Source organism: Desmodus rotundus, chromosome X (genome assembly GCF_022682495.2).
Source record: "Desmodus rotundus isolate HL8 chromosome X, HLdesRot8A.1, whole genome shotgun sequence".
Taxonomy (NCBI): Eukaryota; Metazoa; Chordata; class Mammalia; order Chiroptera; family Phyllostomidae; genus Desmodus; species Desmodus rotundus.
The window spans coordinates 100,906,441-100,932,990 of NC_071400.1; the positions used below are offsets into that span (position 1 = coordinate 100,906,441).

Below are 26,550 nucleotides of genomic sequence, written 5' to 3' on the forward strand. Positions count from 1 at the left end.
GGACCCCAGGCCAAACAGGAAGGCCCGTGGTGGGACGCCTGTCACTCTGTTCCCGGAAAGATAAAAATCTGCTTTGTAGCGATCACTCCACTGGCCTGCACATCACCCAGGAAACGGGGCCTGAGAGTCTGCCGGAGGAGGTTGGGCGTGAAGTTTTGTATCTGCAGAAGCACATGGCTGTGGTCGTTAGCCATCTGAAGCACCCACACGGGCCCAGCGCCCATGGGGAACTGTTATCTACTTCATTACGGGAGAAACCAGCAGAATAATAAGACACTGGGTGAGGGAAACAATGGGTCCCCTTGCGAATGACAAAAGACGGCCCATGTAGGCAAAGGACTTCGTTAAGAGCAGAATTGTAGGGCAACAAAATCCAGTCGTGGAGGTCCTGGTCCCCAAGACCGCAGAATATGACCTTTTTGGAGACAGGCTCATTAGTTCCAATGAGGTCATCCTGGGTCAGCGTACGTCCCTGATCCCACAGGACCGGGGTCCTTATAAGAAGAGCAGATGGGGACGCAGACACACCCAGAGGGATGCCCCTGTGAGGACACAGGGGGGAGATTGCCGCCCACATGCCCAGGAGAGAGGCCTCAGGGGGAGCCAGCCCTGCCCACCCCTGGGTCTCAGCCTCCAGCCTCCAGGGCAGGGAGGAGGAAATGTCTACGTGTAATTTTTTAAGAGAATAAATTTCAGTCAGTGGTCCTCTATTATAGCAGACGCGACAGACGTTTCTACACAGCCTCAAGACGAGTAATCCCCCGGGGCGGGGGGGGTTGCCTCTCCTCACCTGTGATTTCTCAAAACCAGTGACCCATCTCTGAAGAGAGGCTGACCCCGTGGCCTGGTGAGAGAGGCCTTCTGCCCACAGCAAGGCTCACGGGCCTCTGCACCTCAGTGTGGTCTGCAGGTGGCTTTCAGGTGAGACTCAGCGGTCCGAGGCCACTTTCGGCTGGACCCTTCTGTAGGACAAATGAATAGACAAGTCTTTGTCCTGTTAGCTGCTGAAGGTGGGGACCCCACAGGACAGAGGACACGAGGAGGACATGTGCCCAGCCCTGAGACTGTGGCTCCCCAAGATTTCCTTATCGAGGCTCTGCACCCCGCGGGCACGAACATTTTCGCGACAGTCACCAAATGGACCTGGTGTGTTTGACGCAGGCCTCAGCCGGGCACCGCATGAATCCACTAAGGACTCACTCCCTCACCTCAGAGGACTTTGGGGGAAAGCGAGTAACTAAGAGAAGACCAAAGAGCCTTCTATGGCTGCACACTTCCAAACAACCCAGCAGCTGCAGAGGAGACCCCGAGGACAACGGAGAAAAGCCTTTTAATGACAGACGAACAGAAACGCGTGGTCTTTTGTGAGGTGGAGGCAGAGGTCAGCATGCACTTCCAAGCACACGAAAGCCAGAGCAAAACCGTCCAGAATGGGTTTTGCACCCTGCCTGTCCCCTTGGGTCCTGGGCTGTCCCCTCCGCCTCCTTGCCCAAAGATCTGGGACAGAAGGAGCCTTCCAATGGGGACACGCAGGGTTTGGGGTCTCTGTCCATGCTTGGTTTTCAAGCCATCTCCATTCAGACGCCCCAACATATAAGGAACATCTTGTCTCAGCGACCCATGTTGAAAAGTCCTTTATTTATCTCCCCATCCAATGCAGGACAAGAAAAATCTTTTTTTTTTTTCGGTCCCCATTCTGATCCCTTACAGTTCAAGGTCAAAACAATGTTCGGATGCTGGGTGGACCTGAGGAAGCTGTCCTGCAGGAGAAGTCTTACCGTGGTCCATCACCCCAGTGTCCCCAACCAACAAGAACACCCACCTCGTTAATATTCAACCCAGGTTCCCCAAACCGAGAGGCCCCGCGTCCCCTGCCTGGCGACACCTGTGTTGACGGCCAGGGGCCACCTCCCAGGTGCACGAGAGGGGTGAACATAGCACATTAGGAAATTCATAAGAAACCTCTTTCGGGAAGTAGCGTCCAGCAGACATGTACTTCGATTCAGTAATTATGTCCCGAGGGGCATCCCGAATTCCCTTGCTCTGACCAGTCTGGACTCCGGGACGAATTTAAGGAGGAGAGATGGGTTGGCCCCGTGGGCTCGCAGGGAGGGAAGTGAAACAGGTGGTCTCGTTTGAATGCACAGCCCTATTTTCATCCTCCTGGTGGGCACGGTTGCAAACCTCCCCAATAAAAGAATTTCAAAGGTAGCTGCAGGGGACGGAGGACGCAGATCTGACAACAATGGGGTGGGCAAATCCAGGTGACAAGCGGACCATCAGAAATCCTCTAATCTCTAAAGAGAGTTGGTCCATAGCTCATCTAAGTGAGGACTTCTAAAGCCCATACCGTTAAGAATTTGCGACTCTTAGACCTTTCAAGTGGTCCCCAGCGGTTGTCTGTTTAAATAGCAATGTTCATGTTATATTGGAAATTGTTTGCATATCTTAAAACTTAGACTATGAGCCCTCGGCCTGGAAGTGCTTATTTAGTGCCCAGAAAAAGCCTTTTGTGCTAATTCCCTAGGGTGGTCTTGACAAAGGACCGTGAAGTACAGAGGAAGGGGGAAGGTACCGGCAGTCACCCTCCCCCACGCTGGAGACCGGACGTCTGAGGTCCAAGTGGTCTGAGGTCCAGGTGTCCCCGGGCCCGCTCCCTCCACAGGCTCCAGGGAGGCGCCTTCCTGCCTCTTCCAGCTCCGGGGGCTCCAGGCGTCCCTGGGATGGTGGCCGCGTCCCTCCCATCTCTGCCTCCGTCTCCACGTGGCTTCTCCTCTGGGTCTGCGTCTCCTCTTCTGTCCTTCTCCGGACCCTGTCATTGGACGCAGGGCCGCCCTGACCCAGGACGACCTCCTCTCAGACCCTTCCCTCATCCCACCTGCAAAGACCCTGTTTGCAGATAAGGTCCCGTTCCCGGGTTCCGAGGGCCAGGACCTGGACGCACACATGTTCAGGGGGCCCCCATTCAGCCCTCCACACCAGAGAACCCGTCAATCAGGCTGCCCGTGTGGGGGCCCATCCTGTATGGTCAGCTAGGGAGCGAGAGGGCCGTTTGGCAGAGGGGCAGCAGCTTTGGGCAGCAGGGCCGAGTGGGGGCCGCACAGGGGTGCGTGTGGGAGAAGCAGTCAGGGTCCCGGGGGGGGGGGGGGATAGAAAGAGGAACTCCCCTCCACGCCCCCATGGGGATTATCCCATTGTCACCAACACAAAGTTCGTGTCACGGGGGCGGGGAGGGCAGGAAGACAAAATAAGGATCCAGGCCGTTGATTCATTTCTTTGCGAGCTGGACCGTCTGGGGCGGCTGCAAGCAACCCCAGCCGAGAAATGACTTGACTTCCAAGTATAAAAACGAAAGCCAAACCGAAACCCGGGGGCTGCGAAGTCCTGAGCGCTCCCTCCCAGGAGGGCGCACACATATGTCCATGCCTTCCACAGTGCGGACAGACGCACCTCAGCCGGCCCCACGCCCATCCAGGGAAGGGCCGGACCCTCGGGCCAACTGCAGACACTCACAACTGTCTTGTTCTCTGTCACACAGGGCCCCGCACGGCCCTGGGACTCGTCCAAAGGTCAGGGCTGAAATTCCCCGCATCCCGCAGGACAGTAGCGAGATCACACAGCAGCTCGGGGACCGCAGGCTGGAGCCCAGCCTGGCTCTGCCCTGGCTCACTTCCCTCCCCCGTCACCCACAGGTATGACTGGCTGGCCTCTGCTGCCAGGGACTCTGAAAGTCCCTTGTCCTGGGAAACCCCGGATCCCCACAAAGCTGGCCATCTGGTGGCCACAGCTGGGGGGCCACCTGCCCAGGTGTGTCTGTTCTGACAGCTTGGGGAGGCTGGGGCCGCACACAGAACCAAAGGGGGGTCCTCACGTGATAGGTGGCTGTGAACACGCGGGGAGGGAGGTGAGCTCTGAGGGGGACCCAGGGGGCCGAGCAGAGCGGGCAGACCCCAGGCCCGCAGGCCACCTCCTGCTGATAAGGCGAGGTCATCCACAGCTTCCTGTGGGCCTGGCTGGCTGTGCAAACACATGGGTGCCCCCCAACTGAATCCTGCCCCCACCGCACTTGCGTTCTGAACCGGGCGCCTGCACCACGCATTGATGGGGACCCTGTAGTTACACGGGGCCACCCAGCCGCCCAGATTTCTCGCCCATCTGTCGGGCTGCCCCCAGGCCAGCAAACCCCCACAGCGGTGACCGCCGTGTGGCGTTACCTCCGTCCACAGCCAACCAGAAAGTTCCTCGGACACCGGTGGGCGGAAGCCCCGTGTTCTTACCAAGAGCTTCATTTCATTTTCTTGCGCTTTATCTGGTTTCCCTTTCGCCGTGGGGCCCCAGTCCTGAGATGGGCCTTCTTAACAAGCGCCGAAGGGCTCAGTAGGGTCCCTTAAACCTTTGCTCTGCGGGACGTTGGCGTCGTCCCTCACTGAGCTCGGTTCCCACTCAACCCTGGGTCCCCACCCCCCTCCCTAGGCCCTGGCACCCACAGTTCTGCTCTCTGTCTCTGAGTCTGGCTCCAGGGACCTCACACGGAGGAAATCCTACAGTTTCCATCCTTGTGTGTCTGGCGTCTCGCCCACAGCCTCCTGTGTTCAAGGTCCGTCCATACCATAGCCTGAGCGGCAGCCTCACCCCTGTTCACGGCTGCGTCGTATTCCACGGCGTGGATAAAGCACAGTTTATCTACCTGTTCATCCAATGATTAGAAGTAGAGCTGCCGTGTGGTCTGGTGAGAGCAGTTCCTGGAACGGACCCCGTTTGCAGACAGAAAGAGGGGGCACCGGCCCAGGCGTGTGGAGGCTGGAGAGAGGCAGAGACCCCCCAAGATCCCCCTCGCCCGGGGCAGCGCCTGCCCACAACGGACTCCTGAGCTTCAGAGAATCCGTGCGTGTGGCCTGGAGCCCCGGGGATGCTGCTCCCAGGTCAGGGAACCCACGGAGATGGGTTCCCTGGCCCCCTCCTGCCTCACTTTCCCTGGCGTTCGCAAAAGGAAGGCCGCACTTCAAAAACACGAGACAGCATCCCGAGCTACCACTGTATTACACATCACTCTCCCTCCGTGGGGCGTGGTTTTGCAGTGACTTAGCTCCTTCCCCGCTGACGTGGGCCCCGGCCGGTGTGGCTCACTGGGTCGGAGCGTCATCCTCTAAGTGAGAGGCTGTGGGTTCGATTCCCGGTCAGGGAACCTACGGGAGGCAACTGATTCATGTTTGTCTGTCACGTGGATATTTCTGTGTCTCTCTCTCCAATGAGAATAAAATAGATCTTTAAAACACCATAAAACAACGCAAAAACAGTATAAAACACTATAAAACAATGCTAATGTGAAAAATCCCAGAGGCAAGCCCACACGCTAGCGCAGAGGGAGATCAGCTGTCCCAGGGGCCGGCGGCCTGCAAACCCCTGAGCCTGCAGGGGTGTCCGGTGTCCAAGAGCCGGAGGGCCTTTGGGGGAACGGGCTGAAGGTCTGCTGAGTGACAGTTTGGGACAGTAAGAGGGCCTCCCTCCCCCACGTGACCACCTCCTTGAGGACACAGCAGGGCCATGCGCAAGGCACAAGGCATTTCTCTGCACTCTTTGCAAGTCATTTCCCCTCGAGTTACAAGGAAAAAAAGAACAGGAAAGGAAGCCTGGAGTTTTGCCCTTTGCTCTGCGTGATTGTCAGCACAGTTGTATATTGTTTTGGGTTAGATTTTTTCCATCTCTTCTGAAAGTTGGAGAATGACCCGTGGTAGTTCGGTGGGGCTGCCGGTCTGGCCGCCTTCAACAACAGACACCTCCTCCCCGTCCTGGAGGCTGGAGGCTGAGACGCAGGGGCGGGCAGGGCTGGCTCCCCCTGAGGCCTCTCTCCTGGGTGGGCGGACGGCCGTCTCCCCCTGTGTCCTCACACGGGCGTCCCTCTGGGTGTGTCTGCGTCCCCATCTCCTCTTCTTATAAGGACCCCAGTCCTGTGGGATCAGGGCCCCTCTGCGGACCCCACTTCACCTGCATCCCCTCTGCAAAGACCCACTCTGTCCCCAGTCACCCAGTATTAATATCCAACTCCACAACCTCAATTTTAACAAGGTCACATCCGTCAGGCTCCTTGTGCCCGCATTCTCCGAACGTGGGTCCCTTCTCAGTTCCTGCACGGGTGGACTCCAACCGAGAAAGCGCACCCACTACCAGGAAACATTGTAGCAAGCACTCAGCTCCTCACTGCAAGACAGAGGCCCCTTCAAACACAGTCAAATGAGCACCATGTCAGGACTTCACATGAACACAGATGGAAAACCTAAATGAAAAGTAACAACCGACTCTGAAATATAGTCGTAGCAATGCATGACGAGGTGCCCCCACAACAAACCTGCAGGAAATGATTCCTCTGTCTGTGGAGGAGAAACTTATTTTTTTCCTAACAACATGATTTTGGAAATGTGCTTTTAAAGACATACGTAAAGTCCCCTCGGGTGGCTGTGTGCCCCCCCCACCCCTGGCCCCGGGGGGCCTCCCGTGAAAAAGAGGAACCTCTTTTATCCATGGTGGCTCTGGGTTTCGTAACCTTTCTGCGTTTCATTAAATCTGCGGATGACAGCTTGCCGTTATAACGACGCTCGTGGTCCCCGGAGGGTTGGGGGACTGTGTCAGTTACGCGTCCGGTTGGGAGACAGGCGCGGGTCCTCCAGGGAGCAAGCACAGAGCTGCACCTTTGCCCCGTCCGCTGGCAGCCTCCTCCGAGGGGAGCCCTAGGGTCAGGGTCACCGCCACCCAGCTCGCCCAGGACCTCGGCCGTAAGTCCCGGGACCAGAATGGGGCGGACAGCACAGCGTCCCCAGGGAGGGACGGCAGACCTGGGCGAGGGGGACGTCTCCATTTTAAAGGTGCCGTTTAATTAGAGGGGTGGGGGGGGCAGCTCTGTGCAGCTCAGCTCAGCTCAGCTCACCTATGTTCAGGGTGTGTTGTTTTAACTGGGCCCCCCAAGTTCCTGTAACCTGTTTGTGGGGCATGCAGAGAGAACACAGGGTCTGCATGGGAGCCGGTGTGCTGTGCAGAGGCGGCTGTGCAAAGCTGTGATTCTTGCACATGTTAACACACTGAACCAGCAAAGGCTGTGAGTTCGGAAGTTTGGCCAAGATCCATATCCAGACAGGGGCAGAAGGAGGTGCGGGGCGTCTCTTGCACATGGTGGTGAGGGGTGAGGTCCCCTGGAACCTGACCCCTCTGGGATTGTGTCCGGCGACTTGGGTCACTGCCAGCTCCTAGTGGGTGGTGAGTCACAAGGCTTTTGCTGGCAAGCTCTGCACTGTTGACTCATGTCAGCTGAGCTCAATGTAGAAATGGCTAACTTGGGTCATTAGGAAATTCAGAAGCTTCAGGCATGGCTTGATCCAGGAGCTCGAGTGGTCATCAGCTCCTGCTCTCTCTCCCTCTCTCCCTCTGTCTCTCTTTCTCTCTTGTCTGCTAGTTTAGCTCCATCTCTGTGTCCTGTAGCTTCAGGCTATTGGGAGTTTTGAAGAAGGTCACTTGTTCTGTGTGGAGGGAAAGAGGGTCCCTGACAGCCCTGGCCTCTCTCTGCCAGGGTCAGACGGCCACCCCTTGGACCAGTCCCTGTGCATAGCTAGAAGGAGCTCTGTGATTGGTAGGCATGGGCCACACCCACTCCTGTATGATTGACAGTCCTTAGGACCACACAGCTTCAAGAGGGAGGATAAGGGCTGAACACCTGGTCCCACTGTAGCAGGAGGACAGCTGGTCCAGGGCCTAGGAGTGGGGGACTGGACCCAACTGCACACGCTCCTTTCTTCTGCTCATGTGTCCATGCATTTAATCATTCATTCTCTCTGCACTTGCAGATCACACTCATTCACTCACTCAACCACTAAGTCAACCATTCATTCACGCATTGCACATTTAGGGAAGATACCTTGTTTCTGTTTTATTCAGTCGTGTATTCATGCATTCAGTCCTCTGCGCGTATGGGGAGTATCCTGGGTGTCACTCATTCATTCGTTCATTCATCCACCCATCCATCCACCCATTCATTCATTCACTCCTCATTCATACATTCATACATACATTCATTCATTCACTCTGCATGTATGGGGATTATGCTGGGTGTCATTCATTCATTCATCCATTCATCCATCCATCCACCCACCCATCCATGCATGCATTCACTCACTCCCTCCACACTTTCCAGAAACATGTGGGGTGTCACTCATGCATCTGCTCTGCATTTATCCACACCCTCCTGTGTGTCCAGCTCTAAACTCAGGACAGTGGGGTCCTTGACCCATGCCTGGCTGAGGGGCAGGCCCTCAGCCACGAGCCTGGAGCAATGGCTGGGCAGGGAGGGGGAGGTGGGAGAGTGGGCCTGTGGCCCCCAGCATGGCGCAGGTGCAGAGAGAGGGGTGAGGGGTTTGCTGGGCAGGAAAATGGGAGGCGTCGGGGAGTGGGTCCCGCCGGCATGGCTGTACATCTGGGCAGACAACAAGTCAGGAGGAAGGGCTTAGTCCGCTCTCTGTGCCCCACACCGACCTGGCAAACCTGCCCAGACCGGGATCCACAGCCACCAGTGGCCCTCTGCGCACCTCTCCATGGTGGGCCGTGGCTGGGAGCTGCACTGGCCTCTCCACTCCCACAGGGCACTGCCCGGGCAGGCCGAGAGGACCCAGGGCAGCTCAGCTGGGCAGCGGTAGACAGCTGGTCGGGGCACCTGGCTAAGACCCTGTGTCTCTTCTCCCCTTTGGTGTGACTTGTCCTCACGCCTGTGGCTCCCTTCCCCTGAGGAGCAGGTGCGGCCACCTGGCTGCTCAGGGTGGAATGGTGTGAAATGAGGGCACTTTCCCTCTTTAGGGAAAACCAACCTCTCATGGCGCAGGGCAGCCCCGGAAGGCCCACCGGGGGGACCAGGAGGGTGGGACCCACAACAGCCCACAGCTCAGGGAGCAGGTCTACCAGGACAGAGCCTGAGAGGCTCGGCGATGACTGACCAGAACCTGGGCTGTGCCCTGCGGCATTTCCGCCTCTGGTCCAAAAACGTCGGGCCTCCGTGCTGGCTGCATCTCCCACCCAGCATGCCAGTCCCTCTATGCCTCAGTTTCCCCATTTGTACGGAGGGTCTTCCGAGGACAGCGCTAGGAGGAAACGCCTCTCCACCAAGCGGAGGTGCAGGCTGAGGGCCGCAGGAAGCCTTGGCCTGAGGTTTCCACGTCCTGTCCAGGCCCTCAGGCCAGGAAGACCAGTGGCCTTGGACATGGAGGAAATGGGAACAATAAGAGCCCCTGGAGACCTCGACCCAGCCAGCGCTGGCTTCCGGGATCACAGCGTGAGAGATGCAACCTGGGAGCATAGTAGGCAGAGGTGGCAGCTCCTCCCGCTGCTCCCCACCCGGGTCGAGCCTGAGATGAAATGACCGGCAGGGACCACGGACCAGAAGCGTGGGCGGCCGGCACCGGTGACCTAAGAGATAAGGACACCCAAACAAAGGGGCGGAAGTGTGACAATGTGCCAGGACCAGGGGCCAGGAGTTCACCGTGGGGGGTGGGGAGGCACCGGCCAGCAAAGACACAGAGAAGGGAAGCAGTCATGTTTTTTGACTTTTTGTTGCAATTCGAGGCAGTTGTGAAATGCAGATATAATCTCCCACAACATGCACTGAACCCAGGAAGTGCGTGATGAGGGGGCATCGAGTACATTCGCGATGTCCTGCTGCCTCCCCCTCTGTCTGGGTCCAGCACACTTTGATCTCCCCACAAGGAGCCCCACTGCCATCGCCCTCCCCCAGCCCCTGACAGCCACCGACACACTTTCTACCTCTGTGGATTGGCCTGCTGTGGACGTTTCCCACACAGGGAATCCACACCACAGGGTGGTGGGCGTCTGGTGTCTCTCATGGAGCCTCCTGTGCTCAAGGTCCGTCCCCGCTGCAGCCTGAGTGAGAGCCTCGCTCCTGTTCCTGGCTGCGTACTATTCCACGGTGTGCCTGGGCCCCATTCGGTGCGTCTATTTATCTGTGGAAGGACCCTCAGGTTGCTCCCCCTCTTTGGAGACTGTGAATAATGCTGCAATCAGCTCATGGGGGCCTGTGTCTGTGTGGACATATGTTTTCATTTCTCTGGGGCTCCACCTAGGAGCAGAATGGCTGGGGTGTGGGACCGCTGTGTTGAATGGAGAAATTGCTGGGTGGCTTCCATGGGCCAATTTGCACGCCGTGAAGAGCTGAGGGGGGAGGGATGAGTCTGGTCCTTGCTCAGAGCGTGCACAGAGGGTTTCCACGTCACCTGCAGCCACAACTTCATACCTGGACTGCTCAGGCCTCACCTAGGCGCAGCTGGCTCGCAGCCCAGAGCCCACAGTTTGATTGAAGGGATGAACAATCTATTAAGAACTTTCTCCCACGTGGGGCCACACCAAGAGTGTTGAGCAACCCCTTTACATTTGCAAACACTCTTTTGGGTCATCATCAACACCCCTGTTTGGGGTTAAACATAGTCCCCCAAATTTGTGTCCACCCAGAACCCCGGAACGAGATCTCATTTGGAAACGGGGACTTTGCAGACGGGATGAGAGGAGGTCGCCCTGGGTCAGGGTGTGCCTACATCCAGTGTCCTTAGAAGCAACTGAAGACATGACCCAGAGTCGAGAAAAAAAGTCCAGAGAAAAGATAAGATTAAATAGGTGGCTAAAAGACATGATAGATAGGCAGACAGACAGACAGACAGACAATAGATGGCTACAGGAATGCAACACTTAAGCATATTTGCCCCAAATGCTTCTCCCTCGATTATGTCATTTCAATGCACAGCTTATCGTTTTATTGAAGAAGGACCTCGAGTGACCGCTGGCCCGTCCCCCCTAAGGGACCAGCCGTGCCGACTCCTCGATCCTGGGCATGTAGACCTCGGAACTGTGAGAGAATAATCAGCTGGCTGCAGGGACCTAGTAGGGTCCCCCTCTTTCTAGGTGGAAACTGGACTCCCACAGGGAGGGTCTCGTCGGAGCCCACGGGCATTTTCCACCGCCCCCTCCCCTGAGGCCCTGTGTGCTGGTTTCCTTCCCTTCAAGGGACGACCTTGCTCTCCTCGGAAGCCAACAAAGCCAGCATTGGAGTTCATGGGACTATCAACGCTGGCAGGAGGCTGGGAGTAGACTGGGTGCAGGGGACAGGTGACGTCTTCGCTCGTTGGGATGCTGAGCTAGCGGCGCGGGGAAAGGAGGCCGTTGACGAGGAAACATTTGGGGCCAGAGGGCTTCCCTTTCCCTTCCATCTGTCCCGGCCCTCTGTCGATCAGCCGTCCGTCTGTTTGCCTGTGTCCATCCATCATCCTTGCAAATGTATCTATCACCGGTCTATCTCTCTCTCTATCTGTCTGTCTGTCTGCTTTCTATCCTCTGCCTATGCACGTAGCTTATCTCTCCACCTGTGTACCTGTCCGTCTCTGCATTCATCCATCATCCATCTACCCGTACCGATGATCTATACACGCATCTGTGTAATCTTATCGTCTACATCTATCAATCAATCATGTATTTATATATCTACTTATGTACCTGCGTGTCTCTCTCTCTGTTCTTCTCTCTCTATTTCTCTCCTTCTTTCTCTTTTTTCTCTCTCTGTCTCTATCTCTGTTTCTCTCCATCTATCTGTGTGTCTGTCTATCTCCCTCTCTTTCCCCCACACACGCACACACCCACACCCCAATCTGTTAAGCAAATCCCTCCAACGTAGGAGCACTGCTGAAGTTCTGCTTTGGTCCAGGGACCCTTGGCCCAATCTGGAACCTCCCAGAACGTGGCCCGTGCAAAGCCCTTTTTCCCGGGAGGCCCCCCGCCCCCACGGCGGCTGCGGTTGGCTTTGCTCTTGCAGAGCGGCCTCCCGTTGATCTTCATACCTGCAGACGCCCAGTGGCTTCCTGCCCCCCCGCCCGCCTGCCCCAGAGGCTGGTTTTGCAGCTGCAGTTCAGGCAGTGAACGGCAGTGAGGGGTGCGCCCCTCGAACTCGGGAAGCAGCCACCATGCTGCAGACTAAAACCCGGGCTCCGGGCGTTTTGCAGCATCTGGGCTCTGCCTGCTGGGCCTGCCCTCTGGCTGGGCCCTACGGTGGACAACACGGCCGAACGCAAGATGACAGAGCTGGGCTTCCATCTGGGCGGGGCCCACAGATGAAACCTTACTTGCCCAGAGACGGACAAGGGCATGCAAATCAGACGCTCCTTAGTGGGCGCTTTGGTTGTGCAATCCAGAGGAAAATGCACATGGCGGGACAGATTCTACACACCTCTGCTCAGCGCAGAGGAGTCTCACCCTTTGATCTGAGGGTCCTGGTGAGAACACAGAAGGGCCCATCCCCCGGCTCCCCCATGCGCTCGCTCACCACCTGCCCTGCTCGCTGCTCCTCTGTCCTCATTTTCAAGTCGGTGGGACAACACAGTGTTCGCTCAGGGGCCAGACAGATGACCGTTCCAGGCGTCTCGCGACAGCAAAAGTAGCAAACGCTGAGGGCGGGAGCCGTGCCTGGGTGTGGAGTGTTCCGGAGGACACTCCTGAGGCACGAGCCCACGCATCATGGCCGGCATCGAGTGACAAGTGTCCTTGTGTGTCCCCCCACCACACCCCGGCATTCAGAGGTCTTGAGATCTTAGAGCTCAGGCATTCTGACACAAGTCGGGTGGTATCTCCTCGTGACAAATTAGCAGTTTCCCGAAAGACAGGGAGCGCCTTTCACGGGCTCTCTGCCGTATCGGCGTGACTTCTTTGGTGCGGTGTCTCTGCCGCTCTGGCCCGTCTCCAACACCGGGCTGTCTTTACGCTGAGTGTGACGATATCTTTGTATATTTTGGATACCGGTCTGCCTCCCGGCGTGTCTTTCGGAAACATTTTCTCCCAGTCTCCGGCTGGTCTTCTCTTTCTCTTGACGTTGCCGTGCGCAGCAGCAGCTGCTGGTGTTGAGGAAGGCTGCATCATCATCGTCATCTCTTCCTTCGCTCACGCGTCGGGTCTTTGGTGTCGAGTGGGACAAGTCACCGCCATGCCTGGGTCTGTGAGGCGTTTTGGGTTAGTTTTTAGGAAAGAGGACAGCCTGTGTCTGGATTTTTAATTTAATTTTATTTAATTTTGGCGTGTGGGTATCCTGAGTTCCTGGCACTGTGTGTCAGAGAGAATATCTTTGCTCCGTCGTATTGCTGTGTCTTCTTTGTCCGAGATCAGCTGCCTGCCTTTATGGGGTCTTACCTGGACTCCCTATTCTGTGCTGTTGACCTGTTTGTGTTCAGTTTCCCCCCCAGTACCGCTCTGTGCTGCTGAGTGTCGCTTTCAGCAGTCTTCTGGCTTTGTCCTCGGTCACTCTGGGTCTTGTTGTCCCCTGGTCCTCACCCGAGGATGTGATTATTGACTTTGCAGAGAGAGAGAGAGACATCAGTGTGAGAGAGACACATCGATCGGTTGCCTCCCTGAGTGGAATCAAACCCACAGCCTTTTGGTGCGGGCGCGGAGCTCCAACCAACCGCCTGCCTCTCGTGTTCCCACAAACTCTGCAATTGCCCGGTTGATAGCCACGTCCTGGAAGGACATGTTGGGGTAGGCGCTGTCCCCTCCGGACCTCACCCAAGCGACACCAGCTTCGGGCGAGGCTGTGCAGCCCCAGGTGGCAGACACTCAGGCCGTGCTCGTGGGGTGAGCTCGGGCTCCCTTCAGGGAGCACTGCTTCCCGAGTGTGTTGTGCTTTCCCGGGTCCCTTCCTGCATTTGCCATGCAGACGCTGAGCCCGTGGTAGAGCGGAGTCGAGGGCGAGCCCTGGTGTGGGAAGCAGGAACAAGGGCAATACGGCCGGGGCAGGAGGAAGAGGGTGAGGACTGCGAAATAGGAGCCACGGGGGCGCTCAGAAAATAGGGTGGGGGCCTTTCATAGTTACAGGACGGACAGTGTGTTCCTACGAGAGGTGTGGAAGATGGAAGACTGGGTCGGGACAGGGTGACATTGGACGGCAGAGTCGTCCCTGGGTGCTGACCGCTGAGACAGACAGATATAAAGACATATGGATGATGGATGGATGGGTGGATCGATCGGCGGATGGATAGATAGGTAGATACATAGATCGATGGATGATTGATAGACGGTGGATAGATGATGGATGGATGGGTGGACAATAGACAGATACATAGAGAGATGGATGCATGGATGATGGATGAATAAATAGGTAGATACACAAGCAATTGATGGACGGATGGAGAGATGACAAACAGACAGACGGATGAGACAGAAAGACAGACACTCTCACACAAGGTTGGTATTTCCCAGCCTTGCACCCTGACAAGAAGCCTTGGGGGCTCTCAGATGTGGGGCGTCCCGGGCCCTGGAGGCTGTTGAGCAGCCTCCCCAGCCCCCACCCACCAGACGCCAGGAGCAGCCCCTCCCCCAGCGGGGACGAACACGGCTGTCCCCCGGACATTTTCCCGGGGCTGCTGGTGGCGCGAGGGCACAACGGCCTGGGTGAGCATCCGTGTGATTCTCCGACATCACCAGGAGCAAGCAGACCCACTGGGGATGCTTTGGCTGCCTTGCCTCCCAGGGTTTCCATGACAACACACCGCAAACTCGGTGACCATAAACCCCACACACCCAGAGGGAGACCCGCCCATACTGTACGGGGCCGGCTTCCGGCTTCCTGGCCACGGGGCCCTCTGGTCCCCACCCTGATTTCAGCCCCCTGCCCCCACCCCCCCACCCCACACTCAGGAAACGCTGGTGGCTATTGTGGAAGAAACACCAGAGGGGTCCCTAAGGAGGACTCATTGGGCTGCTGTTGGGGTGGCATCCTTTCCACCACCCCCCTGAGTGAGACCCACCCCAACTGAGACCGAAGGAACCCCGCACTCAGCACCCCGGGCCTTCAGATGGGGTGTCTTGGAGCTGCATGCGAGAGACACAAGGAGTTATTCACAGGAGCCACGTACACAGAATAGGGCTCACACACACAGTGGAATAGTACGCAGCCACGAACAGGAGGGAGGCTCTGACTCAGGCTGCAGCGTGGGCAGACCTTGAACATACGATTCCCCATGAGAGACGCCAGACACCCACGGTCCCGTGGGGTGGATTCCATGTGTGGGAAACGTCCACGGCGGGTGAATCCGCTCAGAGGGAAAGTGGGCGAGCGGTTCTCAGGGGCTGGGGGCCGGGATGGTGGTCACAACTCACGGGGACGGGTCTCCTTTCGTGGGGCTCAAACTTTTCTACAAATACAAGTGATGGTTAGAAAGCACTGGGAATGGGGTTAGGGCCCCGGAATGGCCAGCTTTAAACACGGCTCATTTTATGATGTGTGGATCTTAGCTATGGAAAAACATTGGTAAATGGGGCCTGAGCCGGGGTCGAGGGGGGGAGGCGAGGGGGGAGGGGACGGCCGAGGAGTGGAGGACTGGTCGTAGGGGCGATGCAAACCGTGCGGGCTGGCGCTTTTGGCGAAGGCTGTGTGTCTGCGATCATAGTGAAAACCACTGAACTGTACCCTTTGAACGGGCATGCGTTATACTATGTAAATCACACCTCAATAAAGCCGCTCGGAAAAACTAAAGACAGATTGTGGGCAGATACACAGTCACCCTTGACAGGTGCCAAACAGCCTCCGAGACATCTGTGTGGCGGAGCACACATGCTCCCGCCTGCCGCCGGCGAGCCGGGGACGGCGGCCGGTCACCTGCCGGGGCAGCCCCGTGCCCCTGCCTTTGGCAAGAACCACCTCCGCTCGCCCGGCACCCGGGGGCCACGCAAAGCAGCCGGTTCTGCTTATTTCATAAAATTCCCCTCCTGACGCTCTGGAGCCTCCTCCGGGTGCAGACCACAAACGCTGGGTCTGCGTGCCGTGACCGGCCAGGTGGTCTCTTTATGAATCATCACCGCCCCCCCACCCCAGGCATCAGGCCTCCCACCAGGGCCTGGACGCCGGGAAGCCACCCTCGGGTGGTCGGTCACAGACTGCTCGTGGCAGATGACACAGATAAAACCCTGGGGGGATTGCGAAAGACTCCGTGAATGCGGCAGCATGGGCTTTCGACACCCGTGACGCCCCTCACCTGCCTGGGCACCTGTCCTAAGACCTTCACCAATCAGTGGCAGCCGAACTCGGCATCCGCAGAAGCTCAAAGCGTGCCGGGACCATCGCAAATGCGAGGGCGGTCGGAGCCACACCGGCTGGCGTGGAAAGAACTTTCCCCCGACGCTTGCTGACCTGGGAAGCCCACAGCACCACGCGCCGCAGAGGGACTGTTTCTGTGGCTCTGCGTCTGCCCCCCCCCCTCCCGCCCCCGCCGCCGTTGTCCTCTCTCAGACCTGCCCTGTGGAGCCATCTCTAAAGCCCCCCGCAGCCTCCCCATCCCTGTGTCCCTAGCAATGGCGACTGCCTCTCACGTCTGCCCGCAGCAGCGAGCGGACCCTGAGACACACATGTGCCTGCCGGTGCTGAGTTCCAGGGCGTCCCAGCTGGCCGGGGCAGCGGGGCCGGCCCCCACACAGCCGGCGTGGGGCGCCTGGGCCAGCATGCACATGCAAAGCGAAACCCCGAGGGCGGGGTGGCCGTTTTCTAACTGGGTTAGAGGAAGCTCTGGGCTGAGGCTGGCGGCGCGCGGGCGTGTTCCCCGCAGGGACAAACACCTCATCTGGGTGGGCTGACCCGTGAGTAAAATCCACTCCTGTGTGGCGTGGGTGGTGGCGAGGGGTGTCTCTCTGGCACATGCACCGAGTGTTTCCTGCTGACTGAGGGTCAGGAAGTGCCACCCTGCCCCCCAAGACCCCATGACAAAAAGGCCAACGCCCTTGGGAGTGGCAGCCGGGGGGTGGGGGGGTGGAGGAGGAACCGCCCCGGGGCACAGGGCAGTGTTGCAGCCTCCTGCATCTGCCTTGGACAGGGGTGAGCCAGGCGTGGCGATGGGGCCAGTTTCAGGAGCCCCCAGTCTTGCTCCTATAGCCACCTGCCAACGAGAAGGTGGCCGGAGCCTGCTGTGGGACCTCGGGCACAAACCGGCGTGAGGACAGGGCTCGGCACCCCCACCAGGGACCCAGCGTGGCATCCTGCGGATGTTGGCTCCGGGCGGCTCCCACAGTCTTGTGTCTGGGGTTTCCGTGGCCCCAGCACAGGGGCACAAAGGGCTTCGGGGCCAGAATAACGGTGTACCCCAAGGAAGAACACAGCAGCAGCCCTGCACGGGTCTGAGGACCACTGCAGGGGTTCTGTGGCCTCAGGGGCAGGGACTGTGGAGACTTGAGAGTGTTTCTGTCCCCACCGCGAGGCCCAGGGACTCGGCCTGTGGCCATCACATCATATGGCGTTGTCCATAGCACCGGTGTGAGTCTCGCGGTTGGGAAAATGCCGAGACACGGCGAGGCGGTGGAGACTGCTGGCGAAGCCACTTGGCTCCTGGCAAATCGCAGCTCTACGCCTGTCCCATCTGGGGACTTCGGTGGCCCCGTCTGTAACACGGGAACGCAGTGCTGCCTTCCCACCGCCTGCCGCTCCAGCAGGGCAGCGGCCACACAGTGGATCAGGGCTTCTGGGTTACGACAGCTACGGGCCTGTCCCAAAATACCACAGCCGGGGCGGCGCGAACAAGGGGCACTTCTTCGTCACGCTCCTGGAGGCTGGACGTCCAAGGTCAAGGTGTCAGTGGGGCTGGGTGGTGGCGAGGACTGTCCTCCCGGGGCTTGCAGGTGGCCCCATACATGCACGTGGAATGCTGGGTGGATTCTCAGCTCCACGTCAAATGTGACCTGACCGTGTGCCCTGCAGCCTCATGAACTGTCCCCATCCAGGTGACTGCGATGCAGGCGTCTTCTTGGAAAGGAAGGGAACGCACAGGCCTTCCTTTTATTTCTTTATTTTTCTTACATTGAACACTAAGGCTGTTCCCCCACCCTGCACCTTCCCACCATTCAAACAGAGAAATCAGACTCTAGGTGAGCGAGGAAGCGGGTGCCCCAGACGTTTTAAACCAAGGGAAACAGTGGTATTTACGGAACGAATGGCAAAGAATGTGAGTCTGGACCCCTTCCTGGGAAGGCACAAGGCATCTGGAGACACAGCCTGGGTCCCTTCCTGGAGGGTGGCCCGGGCATGTTCCATGCTGCCCCGGACAGGAGGTGATGGGACACCGGGCCTGTCCTCAGGGCGTTTCGGGTCCTGAGTGTCTCTGCACCTTTCGGGAGGCTGGCAGTTGCTGGGGCTTCACAGCCACGCCAGGCACATGAGGCTCATCATGCACAGGGTGTGTCTGAGTCTCACCTTGAAGCTACAATAGCCCATTCCCTCCAGCCGTGGCTTCATGGCCTTAGACCATCCCAGGGGGACAGGAGAGAGGGAGGGCCAGGGATGATGTGTGAAGGGCTGGCAACATGCCCCCACCCTTAATAAGCAGCTCCCAATAGGCGCCCGGAGGGCAGGAGAAGGCAGGAAGCCAGGCCCGGGGTGTTGGGACAAGGCACCACCTGGGGCTGCCATGACGGGACACCAGGCAAATGACAAAACCGGGCTCCCAGCAAATTCCTGGAGAAACAATGTTGCAACTAGACACAGAGCTACTTGCAGGATGAACTTGTGACTTTGTAACTGTTGCAGTGCTGGCATCCTCATGGCCCCAATGTTGCTGCCACTGCGCCGTGCCTCGCAGCATGCTCCCTGGGCTTCCAAGAAGAAAGGGGTTTACCAGGCGGGCAATGACTGGGTGGTGGGCAGTTAGAGGAATTTCCCTGGCAGAGATGATGACATGCCTGCTCGCTGAGAGAAGGAAGAGGAAGGGGAACGGGGGGAGGAAGTTGGACGTGGCCGTACCCCGGGCAGCGGGTGACCCTCTTCCATCTGTGCGTTTGGCACGGCACAGGCCACCCCGTTCTGTGTCCCCCTCACTGCCATGCCCTTTGCCTTGCAGACGGCCCGCGAGCCCTCGCCGGGCGCCCGGCACCATGGACATCAACATGAGCCGCCCGGACAACGCCACCATCCTGATGCTGAGGAACCCGGCCATCGCGGTGGTGCTCCCCACGGTGTACTCGCTGGTGGCGCTGGTCAGCATCCCCGGCAACCTGTTCTCGCTGTGGGTGCTCTGCCGCCACATCGGGCCCCGGTCCCCGTCCATCATCTTCATGATCAACCTCAGCCTCACCGACCTGACGCTGGCGGCCGTGCTGCCCTTCCAGATCGCCTACCACTGCAACGGCAACCACTGGGTGTTCGGCGCGCGCCTCTGCACCGTCGTCACGCTGGTCTTCTACTCCAACATGTACTCGTCCATCCTCACCATGACCTGCATCAGCGTGGACCGCTTCCTGGGCGTGGTGTACCCGCTGGCCTCCGCGCGCTGGCGGCGCCGCCGCTACGCCCTGGCCGCCTGCGTGGGCATGTGGGCGCTGCTGCTGGGCGCGCTGTCGCCGCTGGCCCGCACCGACCTCACCTACGCCGTGGAGGAGCTGGGCATCGTCACCTGCTTCGACGTCCTCAAGTCCACCATGCTGCCCAGCGTGGCCATGTGGGCCATGTTCCTCTTCACGCTCTTCATCGTGCTCTTCCTCGTCCCGTTCCTCGTCACCGTGGCCTGCTACACGGCCACCATCCTCAAGCTGCTGCGCACGGCGGACCCGCAGCGCCAGGCGCAGCGGCGGCGCGCGGTGGGGCTGGCGGCCGTGGTGCTGCTGGCCTTCGTCACCTGCTTCGCCCCCAACAACTTCGTGCTGCTGGCGCACATGGTGGGCCGCCTCTTCCTGGGCACCAGCTACTACCACGTCTACAAGCTCACGCTCTGCCTCAGCTGCCTCAACAACTGCTTGGACCCCTTCGTCTACTACTTCGCCTCCAAGGAGTTCCAGCTGCGGCTGCGCGGCTACCTGCGCTCGGGGCCGCCGCCCCCCAGCCCCTCGGACGCGCGCCGCGACAGCCTCTTCTCCGCCCGGACGCTGTCCACCGGCCCCGTCGACGGGCTCGAGCCTGCCGCGCGGCCTTTCCTGCAGAGACAGGAGAGCGTGTTCTGAGCCGGGCGCCGGGGAGGCCCGCGTTTTCCTTCCTGCTGCTGCCGCATCCATCCTGAAGCCAGGGCGAGGGGCCACAGGCTGCCACAGAAGCTGGTGTGACCCCCAGCATCTGGACACGGCCCCTGGCCCACAGACGGAGCGGCGGGACAGACGGACAGCGGGGTTTGGTTTTGGGGGGAGATGCTGGCGGCATGCTAGGCAGACTTGTTCCCTGCTCCTGAGGGTGGTGGGCGGCCGGCCTGTCCCCTCCTGAGCGCTCAGCCAGCTCCTGCTGTGTCCCCATCGGACCCTGGTGTCCTGCGGGGGCCACCCACCTGCCGCATTGCCTGTGCCTGCCTGGTCTGAGATGCCCACGGGCACTCTGCTGCTCCGGCCCAGTGTGTCCCGGACGTCATACACATGTCACGGTGGTCACTCCGGCGCCGGGATGCAGCCAGACCCCTGTGGACAAGCGTCCCTGTGCTCTGCAAGCTCCCAGCCCCGCACATGGGCCAACCGCGGGGCCTTCGGAGTTGTGTGGGCACCCACTCCATCACACGTCTCCACAGGAAGGAAGGGCGACCAGCTGGTGCGGGTCAGCCGGCGACCGCTGAGGGCCTCCGGGGGCATGAGCAGCTGCTGAGGTGGCCGAGTGACAACAGTGACCGGCTGAGGCTACAGTGTGCTCCTCAGGACACTTTGGGTGCAGAGTCCCTTGAGGGTTCCCTCCACTCCGGAGACAGCCCTGAGCCATGGAGAGCCCCCCAGGTCCGAGGTGGTTTGTCCACCCAGACTGATCCACGGCATTTTGGGGGGAGCAGGCGCCCGACCACACGAGCCCACAGGAGCGGCACTGACTGAGCCCCTCGGTGCCCGCTGGCCAGCTCAGCACAGGACTTCCTGCACTGGGATCCACCCCGAGGCCCTGCTGCTTTGGGAAGATGAGGGGCTGCCAGCCCTGGGGCGTCTAGGGAGCCAAAACCGCAGGTCCTCAGAGGCCAGGGACTTGCCCAAAACAGCAGAGTTCTGGCACTTCACACATTGCAAGAAATGCACGAGAGAGGGGAACAGCCCTGAGCCTGCCCGGCGAGGGCTGGGAGGGGCCAACAGGTGGTGAGATTGGAGGCCAAGAGGATGGGGTGTCAGCAGGGCAGGCGGCCTCCCCTCGGGCATCCAACAGGCTGATGGAGATTCTGAGCCTCGCTTTCTGCCCCCACTGCTTTGGAAGAAAACAGACACGACTGTAGTGGGGTGAATACTGTGCCCCCCCCAAATGTATGTCCCACTGGGACCTCTGAATGTGACGTACTGGGTGAGGATGACCCTGCATCCAATGACAGTGCCCTGAGGAGAGACAGAAGAGGAGACACAGAGGAGAAGCCATGTGGAGATGGAGGAAGAGATGGGAGGGACGCCTGCAGCCCCAGGAGCTGGAAGAGTCAGGGAGGCCCCTCCCTGGAGCCTGTGGAGGGAGCACGGCCCCGGGACACATGGACCTCACACGTCCGGTCTCCAGGATGGAGAGAATGAATTCTTGGTGTTTCACGCCCCAAGTTCATGGTCACGTGTTGTGGCTACCCCAGCAGAAGGACACGCATTGAAGGCACGCCAGGATTCTGTGGCCAGGGCTCCAGCAAATGGAAGCATTAACCTGTGGACAGGGGATGAAGGCCCACCGAGCCCCAGGCTGGCTCCCTGGGGACCCTGCCTCCTGGGACCCAAGCCCTTGGCGGCATGGGCCGGGGCGGCCACTCTGCAGTCAGGTGAAGGCTGCACAGGGCCTGTGGGGGACCCTCCACACAGGCTCGGAGGAGTGAGGGGGCCTGTCGGATTCTGGGTCCGCCTGTCGCCCGCTGTGTGTAAACTGCGCACCCTGATACCCGCTCTGGGGGGCTCCAGACCCCCGCCTGTGTCTACAGCTAGAATCCAACCATGTGCGGCCTTGGCCTCCGGCCCACGTACGTCCTTTGTGGGCAGAAGCTCATGCAGGTGGACAGCTTGTCTTGGGGACCCAGGAAGCGGTCTCAGGGTCCCCTCAGCCCCGTGCTCCCCGGGCCACAGACACACAGGGCTGTCGCTCACAGCCCTCAGAGGGCGCTGCCTGAGCCCATCGTCCCTGCACATCCACGGGCCTGCAAGGTGATGATGCCGCCATCGAGCCGTTTGTGGGACAGCCTGAGGTGCACCTAGGATAGCTCTTCCTTCAACTGACGGAAGCAGGTGACTGGAAAAAGGCTGGGGCCCCCATCCTCCACAAAGGGGACTCCCCCGAACCGAAACCCTGGAACGCATGGCCAACTCAGCAAGAGCTGGGCCACAAACCCTGGAGCAGCACCTCGCCAACACACCCGTGTTCCGGGGGGGGACCCTCAGTCCTCGGGTGCAAAAACAAGCTGTGAGACACCTCAAACCACGTGCGTGGAACGGAAAAGCCGGGTCACGAGTGATCGGCCCACAGCCAGAGTCCAGAGGACAGCTGTCTAGGTCAGAATGTCCCGGGAGTGGAGGCCAGCTCCCCGTGGCCCGCGGCCGTGGCTCAGAGGGAGCTATGTGAGCAGGCACGACCCTCAGCATGATTACCATTGTCATTTTGTCCTGCAGCCCCTTGCAGCTGCGGGCAGCCGATGACGTCCCCATCGGCGCTATGCACGGCCTCCCAGTGCCGCTGAGGTCCCTGGGCATACACAGGGTGTCTGGGATGTCCCATCGCGGTGCTGCGGCTTCTGGTGGCAGGCACTTTGTCCGGCAGACTCTGTCCTCCGACCTGAGACGCCAGGCGGCCTCGGTCCACATTCCGAATACTCACAACGCCGGTGCGTGTTTTCCCACAGACACACTCCCACTGTTCACCTGCTCAGCAGCTGGGAAACCGAGAGGGCATGGAAGCCGTGGCGGTTGGATTCTGCTCTTGGGGATGGAAGGAGCCCTGGGAGACAGAGCACCCTGATGACATTCTGCCTTGTTCCCGGTGCACAGGGTCTCTCTCTGGGACGCCCGAGTCCCCCACCTCACAGGGAACCCTCATGTTACCTCCGACCAGCCCCCTGGGACCTTCGGTGACAACCATCTCCATCCACGGCACAATCAGCCCACGTTTGGGCACACGGCAGGAATCTGGGAGGACACACGGATGGAGCAGGCGGCGACACACATGCATGAATCCTTCTCTACACGCCTCACACACATGCATACCCATGAATTTTTGCATGCACACATATCTGGGGGCCTTGGAAGAAAAACAACCGCGTGCTGGACACAGAATAGTGGAGTGTGGGTGAAGAGAACATGTCATTTCACGATGTGGTTCTGTACTAAAAATAATAAAAATAAAAATGCACGTGGTGTGTTGGAAAACGTCTCAGGAAGACTTTGCAGGGCACAGAGCGAGCGGCTTGGGGGCTCCTGGAACTGTCTGCATTCAGAGCTGCTGTGTCTGCAAGGAGCAAACCTTCTCCAGACTCCTGGTTTTGTTGTTCTTGTTGTTTTTTAAATTTCCTTCTGAGTTTTGTGCATCGTGGTCAAATACACACAACAGCCCACCTGCCACCTTAGCCACTTGGCGGGGCACAGCTCAGCGGCATGGGGCACAGCCACGAGGTCGTGCCACCGTCCCCGCTGTCCTGTCCACAGCTTTGTCATCGCCCCACACGGAAGCTCTGCCCCCGTTAAACACTGAGTGTCCACGGCCCTCCCCAGCCCCCGGCTCCTGCCCTCTACATTCCGTCTCTGTGAACCCCACTGCCCCAGGGACCTCCTGTGAGGGGATCCTGCAGGCTTTGTGCTTCTGTGAGCGGCTCACATGCCACCTGTGCTGTGGCACCTGCTGGCTTCTTATCTCCATGATGTTTTCAGGGTTCATCATGCTCTGGCATGCACCTGTCTGTCATTATCGGGGCGGGGGGACCACATTTCCATCAATACTATGGTGGTTTTCACACCAAAAGCTGCAGACAGCATCAAAATCACCCTGCGTTGTCCACAGTCTCACCTCGGCCTCCCCAAAGGACCCTATCAAAATATCTCCAGCGATCGGCTGCGGCGCCCAAACCCCTACCTGCCGTCCCGCCGGGCCAGGAACCTGTCTTCCGTCCCACGTTCTGACTCTTCCCGCGGACGACACGGGCAAACGCAGTCCGAGATGTACCGACCCTGGAGAAGGCCGTCGCGATTCTGCCCAAGCACAAATCACTCCTGGTCCCGACTGCCTGTGCGAAAGGTCCAAGCCTGGACCCCGACTTTGTAAGATTGTATTTTCTGATCTGTCTTGGGACAGATCTGTGATTCTCTGATGCAAAAAAGAAAAAAAAAAGAAAAGAAAAAAAGTCTTTCCTGCTATTAGAACACATCTGTTGTGGAAATAAATGGGAGTGAAGATTCAGCAGGGAGTTTCTTCCTGAAAATGACAGGTATAAGGGACCCACAAGTAAATCCCCCCTGAGTGGGGAACAACGGTAGGGCCTGGTGAGTGGGGTGCATGCAGCTTTTCACATGGATGGTCGGTCCCCTGTATCCCACTAAAACAAGGTGAGCATTGGTGACATTTTTCAGAGGAGCAAAGTGACGCATACAAAGGTTGGGACACCACCCCCCACCCGGAGCTGCTGAGTGTCTGAGCCGGGATTGGAATCGGACCCAAGCCCACGCCTTGGGGAGCCCAGGGTGGGTGTGCGATCCCTGCCTCACTCCCTAGCCTAAAGCGGACCTGGCCCATCCCCAGTGTCTCCCTTACCCACCCTGCCGGCCGCTGCACTGACATACAGGCCCTCCTGAACCATCACCAGGCACGCGGTCTCCTCAGCAGTCCCAAGATGAAGGGCTCTGGCTCATCCAAGTAAGGTGGCACGGGTACGAACGGGACCCCCAAGGCGCACTGGGCAGCGGGGGTCCCGGACTCAGTGTGCAGACAGACACGGGGTCTCGGCTGGGACCCACGGGCCACACGAACACAGGACATGAGCGTGACGGGAAGGATGTGATGAGCATATGCAAAGTCTCTGTTTTACTTGACAATCTCTGTAAATCTCAACTGTCACCAAATAAACCACCTATTTTTCTTACGAGATGGTATCTTCCGGGTAGAAATAGGCAACTCTTGCGTCCGCTCTGGTAGCGACTTGGTGGGAGGTGACCCCACTCATTGCTCCCCAAGGTGTTGCAAGAATGACCAGGGGCTGGGTTCTCACAGGTTGGTCCTTCAAAAACAGTTTTCAGGCTTGTCTTTGAAATGAGTCCTGCCCCGTCTTCATCCTGACGAAAACAAAGAGGCCATCGGTGCCCATGGAGAAGGGAGAGGGGCATCCTCAAGGTCAGTTGACAAAGAGGGGCCCCTGGACACCCTCCCTCTGGCGACTGAGAAGCAGGTGCTTACACCTTAATTCTGACCTTTGCAGAGTCCTGGGCGGTACCCAGAGATGATTCGTTTTGTAATGGTGCTGTGCGTACCCTCGAGTGACTGACACAGTAACAGTTATTCTGATACACAGCCCTGGCTGGTGTGGCTCAGCAGATTGAGGGCCGGCCTACAAACCAGACGGTCGCTGGTTCAATTCCAGGTTGGGGCACATTCCTGGGTTGTGGGCCAGGTTCCCAGTAGGGGGCGCTTCACAGGCAACCACATTAACGTTTCTCTCCCCCTCTCTAAAAATAAATAAAAATCTAAAACAAAAAAGAAATATTAACGATTACTAAGCACTATTTGACTAGTTAACGATAATTAAGTATTAATGATTAAAGATAGTGATTGTTCCTGATACATTTGACAACAATTTATTATGATTATTTCTGACATTTGAGGGAGACAGGAACCGCAACCAATCGGGAGCTGACTCCCCAATCACGTGGGCTGAATCCTGGGAGGCCAGATGGGAATCAGAGCCCGATTTTGAGCAGCAGGCTGGTGCACGGTCACCCCTCGGTGGGGTCCCCCAGGAGGGGGTCCGTGTGGGGTCCTGGAGGCTGAGAGCCTGCCTTAGAATCACAGAGTCTGTCTGTGTGTCTACCCTGTACCTGTGTCTTCTGTCCTGCTGTGTATAACTTATTATTCGTCTCCCTGTTCATCATCAATTATCCACCATTCTCCATCCTTCTCTGTCCGTTTAGCTATCATCCATGAATTGAACATCTAACTGTATAGAGTGAATCTCTCTCACATCTGTCTGTTCATCTGTCTGTCCCCCTCCTCGTGGTTCTCAAGGGGCAGTGATTCGGTCCCCAGCGAACGCGCGGCGAATCCTGAACATAGTGTCCCGATCACAGCTTGGAGGGCAGGTGCTGCCATCTAGTGGTCGGACACCAGGCAGCTCCCGTCCCGCTCGCTGATCCCCGCCCTCACTCGACACTGACGTCACTGTGCAGGGATCAAGAAACCCGCCTTAGCGGAGATGTTGTGCGGGCCTGTCCATCCACCACCCACGTTTGTCCTCCTGAAGATACGCTTCCTTCCGTCTGCGAGCGCCCCACGGCGCCCACGGGAAATCCGATCTCCGCGTTCCCACCCGAGGATCACGAAGGACCCTAACCTGCAATAACCTCCTCCCAGCGGGGGCGGGGCGAGCGTCGGGGGCGGGGCTCCATTTGCCC

General features: G+C 58.6%; 1 protein-coding gene across 2 annotated transcripts in view; it reads left to right on the forward strand.

Moving 5' to 3' along the window:
* LOC112313315 (S-geranylgeranyl-glutathione receptor P2RY8) overlaps positions 1-21,398 on the forward strand; it is a 30,339-nt gene extending 8,941 nt beyond the window's left edge. The window contains exons 1-2 of one of the 2 annotated variants that reach the window (XM_053917289.1): positions 6,666-6,770; positions 18,897-21,398. In XM_053917289.1, coding sequence (XP_053773264.1) covers positions 18,931-19,992 — 1,062 coding nt within the window. In that variant the 5' untranslated portion in view covers positions 6,666-6,770; positions 18,897-18,930 and the 3' untranslated portion in view covers positions 19,993-21,398. Of the gene's footprint in view, positions 1-6,665; positions 6,771-18,896 lie in introns of those variants that run through there. The other variant, XM_053917288.2, reaches the window with a different exon arrangement.
* The last annotated feature ends 5,152 nt before the right edge of the window (positions 21,399-26,550 follow it).